At 39.8% G+C, this 18,056-nt stretch overlaps 1 protein-coding gene across 2 annotated transcripts in view; it reads right to left on the bottom strand.

Annotated features, from left to right (window-relative positions):
* The window catches only part of NFKB1 (nuclear factor kappa B subunit 1), a 113,800-nt gene that overhangs the window by 29,893 nt on the left and 65,851 nt on the right, over nucleotides 1–18,056 (bottom strand). For both annotated transcript variants that reach the window (XM_087434649.1, XM_087434648.1), the window contains exons 7-10: nucleotides 8,413–8,576; nucleotides 6,447–6,605; nucleotides 4,442–4,546; nucleotides 1,785–1,876 (exon numbers count right to left, since the gene is read on the bottom strand). In XM_087434649.1, the coding sequence (XP_087290775.1) occupies nucleotides 1,785–1,876; nucleotides 4,442–4,546; nucleotides 6,447–6,605; nucleotides 8,413–8,576 (520 nt within the window). The remainder of the gene's footprint in view (nucleotides 1–1,784; nucleotides 1,877–4,441; nucleotides 4,547–6,446; nucleotides 6,606–8,412; nucleotides 8,577–18,056) is intronic.

The following is an 18,056-nucleotide window of genomic DNA, read 5'->3' as shown; positions in this document are numbered from 1 at the left end:
CAGTGTACTAAAAAATATAGCACCCTAGAGAAAGTTATAAACTCAGAATTCTATACCCATACATTTTTATCAAACTGCTACTGTGAAATTGAAATATAGGACTATGCCAATGTATTGCAAATCTTTATTATTTCATTTGTCTAGTATTTCAAATGTCTTCCTGTTGTAAATAATCATATGAATAAAATACATTCTATACGCCTCCTTCTCCTCTTCCAAATCAGCCTTAAAAGCCTCCAAGATTATTTACAGCAACATCAGGAAGACTGGATGTGGAAAGAGACAGATGAGGAAAGTGGTACTACTGTCAGCCTGCAGCCCAGCCAACGAGGAGAGGAAACTAAACTCTGTGAGGGAGACGTCACCCAGGGTCAGTGCAATTTGAGGAGAGGATGGCCAAGACTCCAGGCCTACACAGCGCATTCGGCAACACCTCTGAGATAGCTTCCTCATTAAGTTCTGATAGTGCCAGAATAGTGAGGCATTTTTACATTTCTTAGTTTGATTTTTTGACTATGTAATATATTCATAGGGATCAAGACTTTGTAAAATATAAAAGTATACAATGGCACATTGAAAATTCTTCTGGTCACTCCTGTCCCCAATCCAGGCAATTTCTACTGTGTGCCTGCCCCCCAGAGGTAAACACGGAGACATCATTCATTTCTTTTCTATTCTTCTAAAGTTTCTTTATCCATATGCAAACATGAACATAGAATCTTTTTTATATATACTTTGTTTTATATCTATCTTTTAAAGAATTTTAAGGTTGTATCTGTGAGATCTTTCCATATTAGTTCATACAGTACTCATTCTTTTTAATAACTGCATAATATTCCATCACATAGATAAGCCATCATTTAACTGGCCACTTATTGATGGACATTTGGATTGTTTCCAATTTTTTTGTGAAAACAGTATTCCTCAATCACTCAGAGTAATCATTAAGATGGGGATTCAGTATTTTCATCTCTTAGTTATATATTCAGCTGTCACTGGGAAATCTTGATTTATCATGAAGACACCAGCCTTAACCTGAAGACTCCCTCTTTCAACACTTTTCATTAGAATACCCTTTTAACAGGTCTCACCATAATTACCCTGGTAGAACACTGTTGTGGGCTGATTGTGTCCACCCAAAATCCATATGTTGAAGCCCTAACCCTCCTAGGTTGGCTGTATTTGGAGAGAGAGCCTTTACAGAAATTACTGGGGTTAAATGAAGTCCTAAGGGTAGGACCATGATCAGATAGTCCTATTAATGTTCCTATCAAAAGAGACACCAGAGAGCTCACTCTCTCTCTGCCATGTGAGGACACAGCAAGAAGGTGGCTGGCTGTCTACAAGCTAGGAAGAGAGCTCTCACCAGGAACCGACCCTGTCAGACTTGATCTGGGACTTCTAGCCTCCAGAACTGTGAGAAAATAAGTTTCTGTTGTTTAATCCACCCAGTCTATGGTATTTTGTTATGGCAGCCTGAACAGACTAATACGTATACTTAAAACATTTCCACCAAAGGACCCGAGGACCACTGCCTTATGGCTAGGTGATCAGACACTCAAATGAAATGTCTTGCAAGATCTCAGAGTGAACGGTCTAACAGAGGCTTGCTCATAATTCTATGATAGTAACTTTTCTGGAAGACCTGCAAGAGTCTTAAAAATAGTACTCTTTTATAATGTTAAATAAATATTTATGATTTTTCCTTTTTCATATATGGAAACTAAGGACTGAATTTTAGCAAGGCAGAGAATGTAAAATCATCATCATCATCATCCACTTACTTGTCTATGAACGTCTGTGGGGGAAAAGTCTCCAAATCCTTCCCAGACTCCACCATTCTCTTCCTCCTCATAAAATCGGATCTGGATGTCATCTGTGAACGTCACGTTTAGGTGTGTAATTTCACATGGTGTCATTATATTCATAAACACATTGGAAACAAAGCTCGTTCAAAATCCTACCTACTGTGAACTCCAACTTTTTTGAAAGTAATTAATAGACTTTTGACTCATTAAAAATTTTCACAATTACTGAATTTTTATTAGTTACCACAGTAATGGGCCTCAAGTTTCACTGACAATGACAGAATACTAGTTTTACCTATTCAATCTGAGTCTTTTTTTTGGTGAGGAAGATTGGCGCTGAGCTAACATCTGTGCCAATCTTCCTCTATTTTGTACGTGGGTCACAGCACAGCATGGCTTGATGAGTGGTGTAGGTCAGCGCCTGGGATCCGAACCCACGAACCCCAGACTGCTGAAGCAGACAGTGCCAAAATTAACCACCGCACCACCAGGCCAGACCCAATTTGAGTCTTTTAATCAGTCTTTCATCTTCCCACTTCTCCATCCCTAAACCAATTCATTCCTGAGAAGTATGGACAGTGAGGAATATCAGAGTTTCAAAGGTGAGTCAACTCAATATAGATTTACATAATAATACTTAACTTGTATAAAGTTTACTATATGGCAGACACTGTTCTAAGTGATTTATATGTGTGTGTGTATGTGCGTTTATATATTTATATATATATATATATATATATATATATATATATATATATATATATATCTCTGTGATGCAGGTGTATTATTAATATTTTCCTTTTGCAGAAGAGAAACTGGAGTCCAGAGAGGTTAAATGGCTTATCCAAGGTTGAACAGCTAGTAAATAGAGAAGCTAGCATTTGAACACAGACGGTGTAGTTTTAGACTCTAGGCTCTTAAACATTCTACTATACTGCCTCCCTATAATACTCATTAATCCAAATTGAGAAACTGTTAAAAACATTATGTTGGTCAAGTCCCTTCAGATTAAATTAGAATGCGTAAATTCACACTTGAGTCATGCATTCTAATTCTGCAGAAATATGACAATGTAACTCAGGTTGCCATCTCCCTGGCTTCACTTCCCACTTCCCAGGAAGGACTGCACTACCGATTTACAAAAACTCAGTTTATATTTACATTTAAGTAGAATTTTAGAAATATCAGGGTTGGATAAGATACCTCATTACCTCTGGTCTGTTCCTTTGCCTCCAGGTAGGACCTTGGCCCTAGTTCTTCAGGTCCTTTCAACCACTGACAAGGCTTCTCTTAACAAGCCACTCCAATGTAAAGATGACGATTAAGAATCACATTTACGGGCCGGCCCCGTGGCTTAGTGGATAAGTGCGCGTGCTCTGCTACTGGCGCCCGGGTTCGGATCCCGGGTGCGCACTGATGCAGCGCTTCTCTGGCCGTGCTGAGGCCGCGTCCCACATACAGCAACTAGAAGGATGTGCAGCTATGACATACAACTATCTACTGGGGCTTTGGGGGATAAAAGGAGGAGGATTGGCAATAGATGTTAGCTCAGAGCCGGTCTTCCTCAGCAAAAAAAAAGAGGAGGATTAGCATGGATGTTAGCTCAGGGCTGATCTTCCTCACACACACACACACACACACACACACACACACAAAAGAATCACATTTACAAATAAAGGGACTCAGATTGTGTCTACTCATAATATGCACACCCAGGAATCTGGAAATGTTTATCACTTGGATAGAATGGGTGAAAAGAAGGCTGATACCAGGACATGCAGAGAAAGTGTAAACTTTTTTGGATAAAGATATACCTTTAAAATCTGATCCCATTTTTTCTGTCTTTTAACCTCAGAACATTTAGCCTCAAATGAGAAATTTTTTTTAAAGCCATATTTCTTTTATTTAGGGGCTATATTTCCAGTTATGCATCTGCTTACTTTGAAAATGTTCATCACTTTGTAGTGAGTACATCTTTATTATAATATACTTTCTGTTATTTTATTTAAAAAATGAGTGAAGTTTGAGAAAATAACACAATCCCCCCCAGCTTTTGCTAATTTATGAATCTTGTACTATACCTAATGAGAGACAAATGCAAGAACCTTTTCTGAAAGTGAAAATTATGAGAGAAACATGCTCTGAGCATTTCCTTATAGTCCTTAATCTTTCTTTTTCTTAACTGACATCAGAGTATTATGTGAAAGTACACACAGAAGCTCTCTCAGTGTTGCAACAAAGCATTGTAAGATTAACAAAAGAAACCATTTTGCACTATGTAAAACATTATTTAGTGTGTGTGTGCATGTGTGTCAAGCATGGGCTATCACTCATTTATTTTACTTTAACTAAGTTCAGATACCAAAGTTTAAAACATAAAAACACTGAAATGTCACTGATTACAATTATCACTATTTTCTTATTTCTCTTTACTTCTGTTGAAAATTTTAAAATGAACCTGTTGGGTTAAAAAAAAATAACACAGACAACTTCAATTTGGAAGAGGTAAATATGTAAATATTTTAAAGGAGTTCTATGGCAGAAGAGGGATATTACTGGTCCACTGCCAAAAAGTGACTCACAAACACACTCAGAAGTATATTTCACATCTTGAGATCAGAGCATACATTTACCTTTTTGAACCTTGTCACAGAGAAGATAGATCTCTTCCCCTCCAGTTACGCATCCAGCTGTCCTGTCCATTCTTACAATCTTCAAGTTGGAGGCGTTGGGGGCTTCTGTTCACAGGAAAAAAACAACAAACATCATGGTTTATCCCTAGCTCCACAATCCAGTCTCCTAGGAGGGACCCTGACCTTAGCACACATCAACCATAAGGAAGTGTCAGTAGATGCTTTCACTCATATTGCTTTAACAAGGATACAAACAAAACAAAAATGCCTTCTGAAGTCCTCAGAGTACTTCTTGGGCCTGGGTCATTCCTCATCACCAAAGGAGATGGGGCCACAAGGGGCAGTGTTTGTTTCTCCCACTGGCACAGTGAGAGAGACTAATATAGAAAGAGAAAGTGTTTCTGATGTTTCAGGAAGTGCCAAGCCAACATACATGTGGAATTTCAATTAGGTCAAGACTTGAACCCCAAACTTATTTCCATGATGCTGATGTACCATCTACAGGGGTCCGAGAAATTTAGAAAAAGCAAAATTTTCTTAAACTATTTATTAATTTTTATTCTGTAGAAAAGAAAAATGGAGATGTATTTCTTTTCCCCAAACTAAATTAGAATTCTGTGTGGTTAGGGGGCAAAAGTTTCATGTGGTAATAGTATAAAGCTTCCTTTTTTTTTTTTTTTTTGCTCCAACAGCTGCATTTTAAGGTGATCTTTGGTATATGAATCTACATCATTTTATAAGTCTTTCAGTTCCCTTCAAACTTGTTTAAATTAAAGAAATCAGTTAGTTGCTGTACTTGGAGCACGGAGCTTTCTATTTAGAGCATACTCTATAAACTTCCAACGAGCCTCAACACTGTCCTTGCAGCTCCTCGGGAACATGTTTAATAAATCCCTTGCATAGCAAACAAGAAATCTGCATGATAAATGCTGGAGACCACCATAAAGCTCTCTGAAAAAATTCCAGGAACTAGAGACTGAAATAGAATTTTGAAACCACATACTATCTATACTGTTCATTCTTATCTTGATAAAGTTCCTATCTGGATAAAGCTATAACATGCGAGAATGAAGATGGATAATAACAACAGTTGTCTTTTATTAACTTCTCTTCAGAGCCTCAATGAAAAAAAATTGAGACATTTTCCCCATTTAAGAGCACCAACAATATATCCTCCTAGTAAGGAATTCAAAAATAAGAAGAGATTTGGCATTACAAGTAAAAGACTAAAATGCACATCTGAGGAAGGAGAACTACGTTTACTGAGCCCCTCATCACTTCATTTTTAATCGGGACATCAACTTTTTTTTTTTTTTGAGCAAGATTGGCCCTGAGCTAACATCTGTTGACAATCTTCCTCCTTTTTTCCTTTTCTCCCCAAAGCCCCAGTAGATAGTTGTATGTCATAGTTGTACATCCTTCTAGTTGCTCTATGTGGGACGCCACCTCAGCATGGCTTGATGAGCGGTGCGTAGGTCCGCGGCCAGGATCTAAACTAGCGAACCCCAGGCCCCCGAAGTGGAGCACGTGAACTTAACCGCTCTGCCACCGGGCCAGCCCCGAGACATCAACTTTTTAAATTAATTAATTTTTTTGTTTGTGAGGAAGATTAGCTCTGAGCTAACATCTGTTGCCAATCCTCCTCTTTTTGCCGAGGAAGATTGTCCCTGGGCTAATATCCGTGCCCATCTTCCTCTACTTTATATGGGACGCCGCCACAGCATGGCTTGACAAGCAATGTGTCGGTGCACGTCTGGGATCCGAGCCTGCGAATCCTGGGCCGCTGAAGCGGAGTGCGCGCACTTAACTGCCGAGCCACCAGGCCAGCCCAAGACATCAACTTTTTAAGCTAGATTTTAGTATTCCCACTTTGTAGGTGAAAACGTGAGGCTGCAGGAATGAAGTTCCTTGCCCGGGACTGGGAGCCAGTAAGAAACTGCCAGTGCGGGGGAAGCCTACTCCCGACAGCGCCCCCAGGGCCTCCTGACAGACATCAAGCACTCACTGCTGTCATAGATGGCGTCTGACACCACGGGCTCCAGGCGCCGCGTGAAGCTGCCCGTGCTGTCTGGAAGAAACGCTGTAAACATGAGCCGCACCACACTGAGGTCCATCTCCTTGGTCTGCTGAAGAGCTGCCTGGCGGATGATCTCCTTTTCCCGATCTAGGCCCAGAGACAGCCCAGTGCATCAATGCCCAGGGAAAGAGTCAAGTGTGAACATTTTAGATAAGATGCTTTTATAAAGCCCAAATAAAGAACATAAACTTAAAATAAAAATCTATTTGTTTCTTTTGAAATTCTTCATATTGCTAGTAAAAGTTTAAAAATGGTCACTTATGTAACCCAAAATTAAAGACATCAAAAGAACACGTGCATTTTCTCTGGATGACAGTAGAAACTGTCCTCCATGTATCAAATTGCCTCTCTCCTATCTTCCCAGGAGGTCTCATTTTTCTCCCTACAAGAAGAGTGAAAGGACAAAGGATGTGCTGGAATGGAACACGAGCAGCTGCCTGTGCATCGGTTGTATTGAGCAATGTGCAAGTATCCAAAAGCTCTGAGCACAGGGACTGTGCTCACCAACAGCACCTGGCACAGTGCCTGGCACACAGCAGGCACTCAGAGCACTGCTGAAGGAACTGAATGACTCAGTTGCACCTGGCTCCTTCCTTCCCTCCTGACAGAGCTTTCGTGCTGATGGATATAGTCGTACTTAACTTATACAAAGTGACAATTCAAGAGATAAGCACTATAAAAGGACTATAGATGAAGTGATATGGAATTTCAAAGGAGGGAAGAATCCAGAGGCTTTGAAGCAGAAGAGACATTTGCTCTAAATCTTGAAGGGATGGTAGAACTTGAACTTATGAAGACATAAGTGAACAAGGGCATTCCAGGAGGAGGGAACAGCAAGAACAGAAAGAGTGTGCCCGGCGGGGCCGTGAGCAATCATGGTGTGCCTGTGGACTAGTTCAGTGCGACATGAAGGGGTGTAGTGGGAAACAGAGTGGAAAATGCAGACTAGGGACAGCTCTTGGGAGGCCCAAAATGCCAGCTTACAGAATTTGCATTTTGTAGGCAACAGGGAGGCACTGAGTGTGGTGAGACACAGGCTTTAGTAAGATCCATCTGGCCATAGGCTGTAAAGTGGACTAGAAGTGGGGAGGGACAGAGACACTGACAATGGAATGAGGGGTGGGGCGCCAGAGAGCACACAACAGCTGCACCACAAGCTGATGAGGAGTCCAAGATGACGTGAAGGCTCTCAGTCTGGATGTCAGAAGACGAAACACGTTTAGTGGAAAAATGATGACTGGTTTTAGATCACCTGAGCATGAGATGATGACAGGATCGCCAGACGAAAGGACAACATATAAAAGCAGAAATGGCACATATGGTGGGACAAGCACTGGGGTTGAAAGAAGAAATATGAATAAAGGCAGGAAAACATAAAAGTCATAGCATTTATATGATAAAGAGAATAGTTTATAATGTGCCTGAAGAGCCCAAAGAAAGATTCCTTATAATAAGGTGAGCTGGGGGGCGCATATAACAGGGGAGGTGGTCTTTGAACTAGGTCTTGAATTATGAATTGGTTTTGACAGGTTGATAAGGGAAGGGTAGGGTGTTTTAGGCAGAACACACATACAAAGGTGAGAATATGCGTCAGTGTTCAGGGGGCAGTGATGGGGAGAGGTGGGTGCATGGTGGGACTGGAGATGAGGCTGGAAATGTGACTGGGGCCAGACTGTGACAGCTTTGTATGCCAGGCCCCGGAGGTATAGATTTTATTCTAGAGGTAGCAGGAGGCTATCCGAGTTTTCCGAGCAGGGAAAGGGTTGGAGCAGCTTGGGGTACAGACAGGAGAAGAAGAAACCCAGGGCATACAGATGAGCACATGGTCTACACACGAGAAAAGGAGAGCGAGCCTGAGCTCTCAGAGGATCGAAGCTGGAAGAGAGAGACTCACCTGTGAGCTGCCGGTCTCCTCCACCTTCCGCCTGCAAGTAGGCAAGATCAGGATGCACCAAAAGTCCTGGATTATAGCCCCTTACACAGGCCTCGGTCATTCGGGCTTCCAGTGTTTCAAATACTTTTTTCTTTGTCACATGAAGTATACCCAGGTTTGCAAAGCTGGAGAAAAAGAACAGTAACAACAACAAAAGCAAAGTTAGGCAGTGAATGACTCCAGAGTCTGGTTTCAGGTAAGTGAGTTTAAATAAAATACACAAGGCCTCAATCGCTGTAGGCCACCCCAATCAAACACATGACTATTTCTGCTGTGAAACATATAAAGTAGACTCACCAAATGGAATAATAAAGACTATAAACAGCTGCACATCAGGTCAGATTGGGTTTTGCCCCCAAATGAGTCTGCAGCAAACTGAGAAAAATCTTTTGTTTTTCAGAGCTTATTAGACTTTCAAATTAAGATTGAGAGAGTAAGGTATATATGTATACATATATACATAAACTCGTTTTAAAGTATCTTCTAGGAGAGCTGCATAAAAAGAATTTTTAATTCCAAAAATATTACTAACTTTTTAATCTTTTTTTAAGAATAGGAGGAAGGATTTTTTTTTTTTCCAAACTATATTTGGAAGGATTTTTTTTTTTTTCACTTTTGGATCATCCTTGGGCTTCCGGATGGATCTACCAGGAATCCCATCTCCTCCTGGGTTATTTATAAGGTTGGAACTATTTATTAGCAGCAGAGTGTCACCCAATTCTACATGTACTCGGGCCTGAAGGGAACCTGTAATCGGGGTGGAGCACCTTTTATCCTACAATGGCCAAATACCTACAGAACAAAATATGCTAACAAGCTAACTGAAGCAATGAGAGGGATTTTTAAGAAAATATATAAAATGCTCCAGCCATTCATTTTAAAATAAAGTACATGAAACAAAGAAGTATATTCAATAAATGTAATACAACAAACAAACAAAAAAGCACTTTTTACCAAGGAGACCCATTCATTCAACAGATATTTACTCAACTCCTTATTTGTGCCAGGCAGTGTCCTCGGTGCTCTGGTTGGCAGTAAAGGAGTCCCCACCTCTACAGTGTACATGCCCGTGCAACAACAGAGAAGACACAAATGAATGAGGGAATGGGACAGCATGATTTAGAAGTAATATGTGTTACCAAGAAAAATAAAGTTGGAATGGAGACTAGGAAAGGTAGCAGTGGAAGGCACAGCACTTTAAAATAGGGAGAGGCCAGAAAGGGCCTCATCGAGAAGATGACACCAGAGCAGAAAGACCTGGAGAAAGTGAGGGGACTGTGGCTATTTGGAAGAAGAGCATGGAAGGCAGAGGAGGAACAGGTGCAAAGGCCCTGCGGTAGGACCATGCCTGGCGTCTTCCAAGGACAACAAGGGCAAGGAGGCCAATGGGGCTGGAGGGAAAGGAACAGGAGGCAGCAGGAAGTGAGGAGTTCAATGAGTAAGCGGGGGCACAGGTCTCTAAAGTCCTGAAAGCTTTTGTAAGGACTTTTCTTTTCCTCTGGTTTTTACTCAGAAAGAAAAAAATATTAGTAGAGCAAAGATAGAAATCTTACGACAACTGGATTGAATGAAACAAAGAATAAGATAATGTGGGAAGACAAGCTAAACTAGGGAAAGAAAATTTAAGAGGTGAGGGCAGAATGAGACGAGCGCTTGTACAGAAGCCCAGAGACAGAATGAGAGACGTGTCCAGACAGTGGCAGGAGAAGGGGGGCAGCTGAGACACACACAGAGAATAAAGCACACCAACAGAATGTGCACTCCTTGAGAGCAGAGATCTCCAGTGCCCAGAACAGTGCTCGACACATGGGTGTCTAATGAATGTCTGTTGAATAAATGAATCCATGGATTAATACAGCACAGAAAAATATGCAACGTGACATACTGACATGATGGAGGCACAGGCAGTTTTTCAGAAACAACACCCTCATCTTTTGGCCTTTTAGGCCTTACTCCTATATAGAACATCCACAACTACGGGAAAACGACAACCTCTAGGCAACGACAATGACAAACATCTGTGTAGCACTTCACACATTACCATCCAAAAACGCATTTCATGAACATTATTTAATTCAGTCACTGTGAAAAAGGCATCATCCTTATAATTTATTATGTAGATAATGAATTTACTCTAGTAATAAATGAAACATGGAAGTCAAGTCTTCTGCTTCAGGTAATGATGGATTAATGGAGACTGATTGAACCTCTCACCTTAAACAACAAAAAGCACAGGAAAAAAATGGTTTTCAGACACTGGACAACAGATAGCCCAGGACAGTGATCCTTAAGAAAAGGGAAACAGGGCCGGCCCTGCGGCTTAGCGGTTAAGTGCTCGCACTCTGATGCTGGCAGCCCGGGTTCGGATCCCGGGTGTGCACCAACGCACCGCTTCTCTGGCCATGCTGAGGCTGCGTCCCACATACAGCAACTAGAAGGATGTGCAACTATGACATATAACTATCTACTGGGGCTTTGGGGGAAAAATAAATAAATAAATAAAATTATAAAAAAAAAAAAAAGAAAAGAAAAGGGAAACAAATAAGGTGAATCCTACAAATATGCTGCCTTAATGCCTCAAGTGTCCAGAGTGCAGCATTGGAGGGGGCCCCAAACAGGGCCTGGTGATTTCCCCGAGTTCAGAAGACAGAAGAGGCCAAGGAGGCTAGAATTCAAAAGCCAAGCACCAGAGAGGAAAGAACCACACACAGAGAGACACTCCGAGATGCACAGGGCTCCGCCTCGTATCCTCAGCTGAGTCCTATCAGAGCATGTCTGTGAGCAAATGACCCAAGGCTGGGAAAAGAACCACCAGAAAGGAGCAGGCAAAACAATTCCTGGAGCACATCCAGGGCTGGACTGGCTCAAGAAATCTTGTAATACACGGATCATCAGGTTTAATACTCAGAAAGGTATTGCCTTAGTCATGGTGCCAAATTGACCCTACACTAAAGGCTGCTCTGGTCTCCCTAACAAAGCTTAAAAGTAAGTCTAGAAGGGATCAAACTGTTCCCAAATTTAACTTCATCCCAATGCTCAAAAATGTTTAAAGGCATACCAAAAAAAAAAAAAAAAGCAACATGCAATAATCCAAAATTCAAAGTGTCTGTCATTTAATCAAAAATTACCAGGCATGCACAGAAGCAGGAAAATACAACTCATAATAAGAATAAAAATAAATCAGTACAAACAGACCCAGAAATGAGACAGAATACAGAATTTGTAGACAACTACATTGAATAGCTATTATATTCCACATGGTCAAAAAGGTAGAAAGCATTAGTACATTAAGAAGAGACAATGGAAGATATAACAAAGACCCCAAACAAACTTATAGAGATGAAAACTTCAATGTCTGAGAAGAAAAATACACTACATGGGATTAAGAACATATCTGACATTACAGATAAAGAGATTAGTGAACCTGAGGACACAGTAATAGAACAATCCAAAATGAAACAAAGAAAAAGGACGAAAAAATTAAAAAAAGAACAGATAATCAATGAGCTGTGGGACAATTTCAAATGGCTTAAGAGACATGTAATTGGTGTTCCAGAAGAAGGGGAAAAAGAAGAGTGGTTGGAAAAAATATTAAAAATAATGGCGACGTAGCGTTTAAGTGTGTGCACTCCGCTGCGGCGGCTGGGGGTTCGGATCCTGGGCGCACACTGACCCACTGCTTATCAAGCCATGCTGTGGCGGCGTCCCATATAAAGTGGAGCAAGATGGGCGTGGATGTTAGCCCAGGGCCAGTCTTCCTCAGCAAAAAGAGGAGGACTGGCAATGGATATTAGCTCAGGGCTAATCTTCCTCACACACACACACACACAAAAAATAATGGCTGAAAAGTTTTAAAATTTAATAAAAACTATAAATCCAGAGATCCAAGAATCTCAATGAACCCCGAAGCACAAGAAACATGAAGAAAATCACACTAAAGACTGTTATAATCAAACTGCTTAAAACTTGTAATGAAGAGAAAAACTGAAAAGCTGATAGAGAAAAAAACGACACACTATGTGGAGAGGAACAAAGAGAAGAATGACAGGAGACTCCATTGGAAATGAGGCAAGCCAGGAGACTCTAGAGCAGCATATTTTAAGGATGTGGAAAAAACCACTGTCAACCTAGAATTCTATACTCTTCAAAAATATCTTTGAAAAACAAAGATGAAATAGTTTAAAAATGCTCAACAACTGAAAGAATTTATCAGCAAGCAGCAGGCCAGTAGTACAAGAAAAATTAAAGGAAGGGCTCCAGGCAGAAGAAAATGATACCAGACAGAAATCTTGACGTATGAAACTGAATGAAGGGAACTGCAAATGGTAACTACGGGGTAAATATAAATACTTTTTTCCTTATTTAAAATTTCCTTAAAAGATAATCGGCTGTTTAAAGCAAAAATATAAAACAATATATTGGGGGATTTGTAACATATGTAGATGTAAAATATATGACACAATAGCACAAAAGATGAGAAAGGGGAAATGAAAGTATACTGATCATATACTATACACAAAGACGCATAATGTCACTTAAAGGTAGGCTAGGATAAGTTAAAGATGTATGGTATAAATCGTAAAACAACTGCTAAAAAATTAAATGTCCAATTAAAGGCAGAGAGTGTAAGATGGAATAAAAAGTACTACAACTATATGCAGTGCATATTTACTTTGAATATAAAGACATGAATAGGTTAAAACTAAGAGGATGGGAAAAAAATGTTCCAAGCTAACATTAATCAAAAGAAAGCTGAAGTGGCTATATTAGTACCAGTCAAGGCAGATTTTGGAGCAAAGAATATTACTAGGGATAGAAGAGGGTCACTTTCTAATGATAAAGGGGTCAAGTCATTAGGAGGGCATAGGAATTGTAAATGTTGACATATCTAATAAAAGAGCTTCACAATACAAGAAGCAAAATGTTACAGAACTGTAAGGAGAAACAGATGTACCTATAAATGTAGTCAGAGATTTCAACACCCCTCTCTCAATAATGGATAGGACATGTAGAGAGAAAATCAGTATGGATACAGAGGACTTGAACAGCACTATCAAACAACTGGACCTAACTGACATTTACAGACATTCATTCAACTTGATCAGGCTAATCATTCTTCTTAAGTGCACAAGGAATATTTATCAAGACAGACCATATTCTGATCCATAAAGCAAGTCTCAATAAATTTAAAAGGATTCAAACCATACCAAATATTCTCTTACCACAATGGAACTAAAGCAGGTATCAATAACTGAAAGATATCTAGATAGGAGTGTATTTAAACCAAGACTGGCCGTGTAATAGTTAACTGTTGAAGCTGAGTGACAGGTAGAATGGGGGCTCATTACGCTCTTCTCTCTACTTTTATGTATGTTTGAAAATTTCTATAGTAAAATATAAAAGAAAATTAGAGCAGATATTACTATTAGCACATGTAACAGAAAAAACTGAGGATCATAAATGTTAATACATGAGAATGCAAAATGTTACAGCCACTTTGAAAACAATTTGGCAGTTTCTTATCACGATAAACATACTCTTAACATACATACCCACAATTTCACTCTCAATATTTACCAAAGCCCGAGAGAAATGAAAACTCAAATTCACACAAAAAGTGGCTTTATTGTCAAAAACTGGAAACAAACCAAATATTCTTCAACAGGTGGATGGATAAACAAACTGTGATACATCGATACAATGCAATACTGCTTAGTAATTAAAAGGAATAATTACTGACACACACAACCTGCAGGAATCTCAAATGCATCATGCTAAGTGAAAAGAAGCCACACTCAAAAAGGCTACACACTGTATGATTCCATTGTATGTCATTCTGGAAAAGGCAACACCATAGGGACAGAAAACAGACCAGGGCCAGGGCATGGAGTGGGCGGAGGAGCTGCCTTCAGAGTGACATGCAGGGATTTGGGGGTGACACAACTACCATATACTTTGATTGTGGTGCTTATACAAGTATCTGTCAAAATTCTGAGAACTGGACACTTAAAGAGTGAATATTACAGTATTTAAATTATACTTCAGTAAAACCTGACAAAAATAAAAAAAGAAAGATTATCACAGCTAACAATAGGACTGAGACTACAATCCTGTCTCCTACTCAAAATGCCATTTTCTTCCACATCAGTGGTTTTCAAAGTGTAGTCTCTAGACTAGCACTATGAGCATTACCTGAGAACTTATTGAAATGCAAATTCTTGGGCCATATCCCAAACCTAGTGAATCAGAAACTCCTAGGGTGGGGCTTAGCAGTCTGTGTTTTATCAAATCCTCCAGGTGATTCTGATGCACCCTAAAGTTTGAGAACCATTGCCCTACACTATGCCAGACCCATGAGATCAGAATTGGAAATGTCAACTGTTGTGGCCACTATGGAAAACAGTATGGAGGTTCCTCAAAAAATTAAAATTAGAACTACCACATGATCTGGCAATTCCACTTCTGGGTATTTATTCAAAGAAAACAAAAACTAATTCAAAAAGATATATGCAGCACACCTATGTTCACTGCAGCACTATTTACAACAGCCAAGATATAGAAGCAACCTAAGTATTCATTGATGGATGAATGGATAAAGAAATTGTGGTATAGATATACAATGGAATATTACTCAGCCATGAAAAAGAATAAAATCTTGCCATTTGTCACAACATTATGGACTTCAAGGGTATTACGCTAAGTGAAATAAGTCAGAGAAAGACAAATACTGTATGATCTCTCTTATATGTGGAATCTCAAAAAAAAACCCAGAAACAAAAAACTACGCTCATAGATACAGAGAACAGATTGGTGGTTGCCAGAGGTGGGGGGCGAGGGGTGGCAGAAATGGGTGAACTGGTTTTCCTTTTTATTTAGTTTAAATAAATTATAAAAAAAAAAAAAGAACTAAACTTTCTCCCCACTGAAAACTGCATGATTATATCAGGGACTCTGCCTAGAAAGAAACTGAACTTGAGTGAAAATAAATAAATAAATCACTTTCCTACTAAAAAAAACAACTCTGGGAGTAGGGCCTGGCATCAGTATTGTTATAAAGTGGCCAATTGGTGAATTCAACAAGCAGCCAGATTTGAAGCGCTCTGCCCTGTGCCAGATGTTTCCATCATCACCATCTTGAAACCCTGCTGCCCTCTGGGCAGGTTCGAATTCCCACGTCACTGGGCTGGGATCCTGAAGGGGCCCCTCCCTCTGGCCTTTCCTCCTCTCAGGACTCACACACTGACTTCACAGCTGGCACGAGGTTTAACAGCAGCCCCTGACTCACAATACACACCCTAATTTGGAAGTGGGATACTTCTAATCTCAGTCCATACTTTGTCCATTTGAACCATATGAAATTTCTAAGAATCAATTGTTTCTGGACTTACAAACACAGCAATTTTATATGATCTGCACTAGTTCTTTGAGGGAGGCCTTGTTTCTCTTTTGTATTTCTGCATTTATATATCTACTTCCAGTGCTTACCAACTTGTGTATGCTGTAAATATTAGCTTAAGAAAAAAAAAGAAAGACTTCACCTCTCTCTAAATCAGGGCTGCAGGAAGAAGCAGAGGTGTGGGGATGACAGGCGAGGAATGGGGTTGAAAGCGAAGTCAAGGAGCAGAGAGTTTCCACTGACTAAAGATTTCTGAGAACTAGAATGGTGTGGAAACAAATTGTTGATATTCAGGGTTGAAAATAAAATACCAACCTAAGATTATTTTTATGAGTACAGGCACTGAAGGCTAACTAAATAAGTGAATAAGAAATAAAAAGACAAAATTAAAGCTAACTAAAAAAAAAATAAAGGCAAATCTCCTAAGTTAAAGCAATCAAACCTACAATCATTACTTTGCTATCTAAAACATGAATATTTTCATATAGATAACAAAATATCTCTGAAAATAGAAACTGAATTTTATTGAGAACTCCAAAGAAAGGTAATTCTTTTGGTTTTGATAGTTTAAAGGCTATTTATCTTTTCTTTTTTTTTTTTTTTTTAATTTTATTTATTTATTTTTCCCCCAAAGCCCCAGTAGATAGTTGTATGTCATAGTTGCACATCCTTCTAGTTGCTGTGTGTGGGACGCAGCCTCAGCATGGCCGGAGAAGCAGTGCGTCGGTGCACGCCCGGGATCCGAACCTGGGCCGCCAGCAGTGGAGCGCGCGCACTTAGCTGCTAAGCCACGGGGCCGGCCCTATTTATCTTTTCATTGTCAATTTTTATATATCTTTTTTGATGTGTTGGATTGGTGCTCTGCTTGTGAATCTATATATTCAGCCTAAGATGTATTATTGAAAACAAGTGATCTTGGTTCCATTTCTAGTATTGACAAGTCTAAGGAATAACTCTGGCTATCTTCCTAAATTTCTCTATGTGCCTTTCTTACCTACAAGTTAGAATTAAATAATAAGAATTGACGACATACCATAAACACATACATGGCAAGTCTGCTCATGTGATTTCCTAATATTAGCTAATGTTAGTTCAGTCTAGAATTTTGGAGATGTAGAGGGCCTGGAGATAAATTCTGTAGCCCAACACTCAGATTTTACTAGGGAAAAAACTAAAGTCCCCAAGAAGTTATGCAAATTGCCCTCAGTCCTACTACTGGGGGTGACAGAACTGGAAATAGAATGCTGGTTTCCAGTCTACTTGCGTGATATCCTTTCTACTAAAACGCAACAGGTTCTGACATTGGAAACTTTAAAAAAAAATAAGAGAGACAAATGAATCATGAAGGAAATACTGTCTTTTGGAAAACACTGTAAGCAAAAATTTCTCAGTTAAAAATCAAATTACAAAGGGAGTACCAATGTTTCATAGAACACTCTGAACAGGAAAGTCTACCGAGTCTCTTATAACTCTCAAGTGGCATCCTCTTGATTAAATTTCTCAGTGAAATTGTATAGGGTTAGAAAATCCCACAGTGCTATGAGCAGACATGTTGAGAATCAAACTGAGGAGCTTAGAGGTTCAAAGTGTTTGCTGAATGAATGAATGAATGAGTGAATGAGTGAGTGAATGAAGTTCTTCCAGCTACTGAACCCCACACTCCAGCCTACAAGAAAGGAATGGATTTCCTCACTTTCCTTGGAAACGGAATTTACTTCTCTTCCTGCTGTAGGTCCCAAATTAAATAACCATTAGTTCCTTCAAAAATCTGGAAAGACTACTAGTCAAACCACAGAAACATCAAATTACAGACAACATGCTGGAAGTTTTATAATAACAAATATTATTAGTAGGGAGCTTCATCTATAATTTCCTCTAAAGGATATGATTATCACACAGACTAAACAGGGCCGAAGAGAAGAAACACTCCACACTGACAGCAGCCGGGGGAGTGCATCTGTGGAGTCACCAAGTGAGCAGTTGGTCTGAAGCTCTGGCCACGCCCCGCATTTCAGGGCCCTCACAGGCAGTCAGGGACTGGACGGGTATTCCAAAACCCAGATGAACCGACTGCCACGAACAACAGGAAGCAGGCCAGCCTTGCAAGAGGATGTTGAAACAAGTTCATATAAAGCACGGGTGAATTTTTCAAATCAATTTAAGCTTCTTCCTCCAATATACAGTCTCTTTTTTTTCATAACATCAAAAG

This window comes from Ceratotherium simum, chromosome 8, assembly GCF_057802395.1.
Source record: "Ceratotherium simum simum isolate JZ-2026a chromosome 8, ASM5780239v1, whole genome shotgun sequence".
Classification (NCBI taxonomy): Eukaryota; Metazoa; Chordata; class Mammalia; order Perissodactyla; family Rhinocerotidae; genus Ceratotherium; species Ceratotherium simum.
Note: the sequence above shows the minus strand (reverse complement) of the source record. Positions and strands in the feature narration are given on the sequence as shown.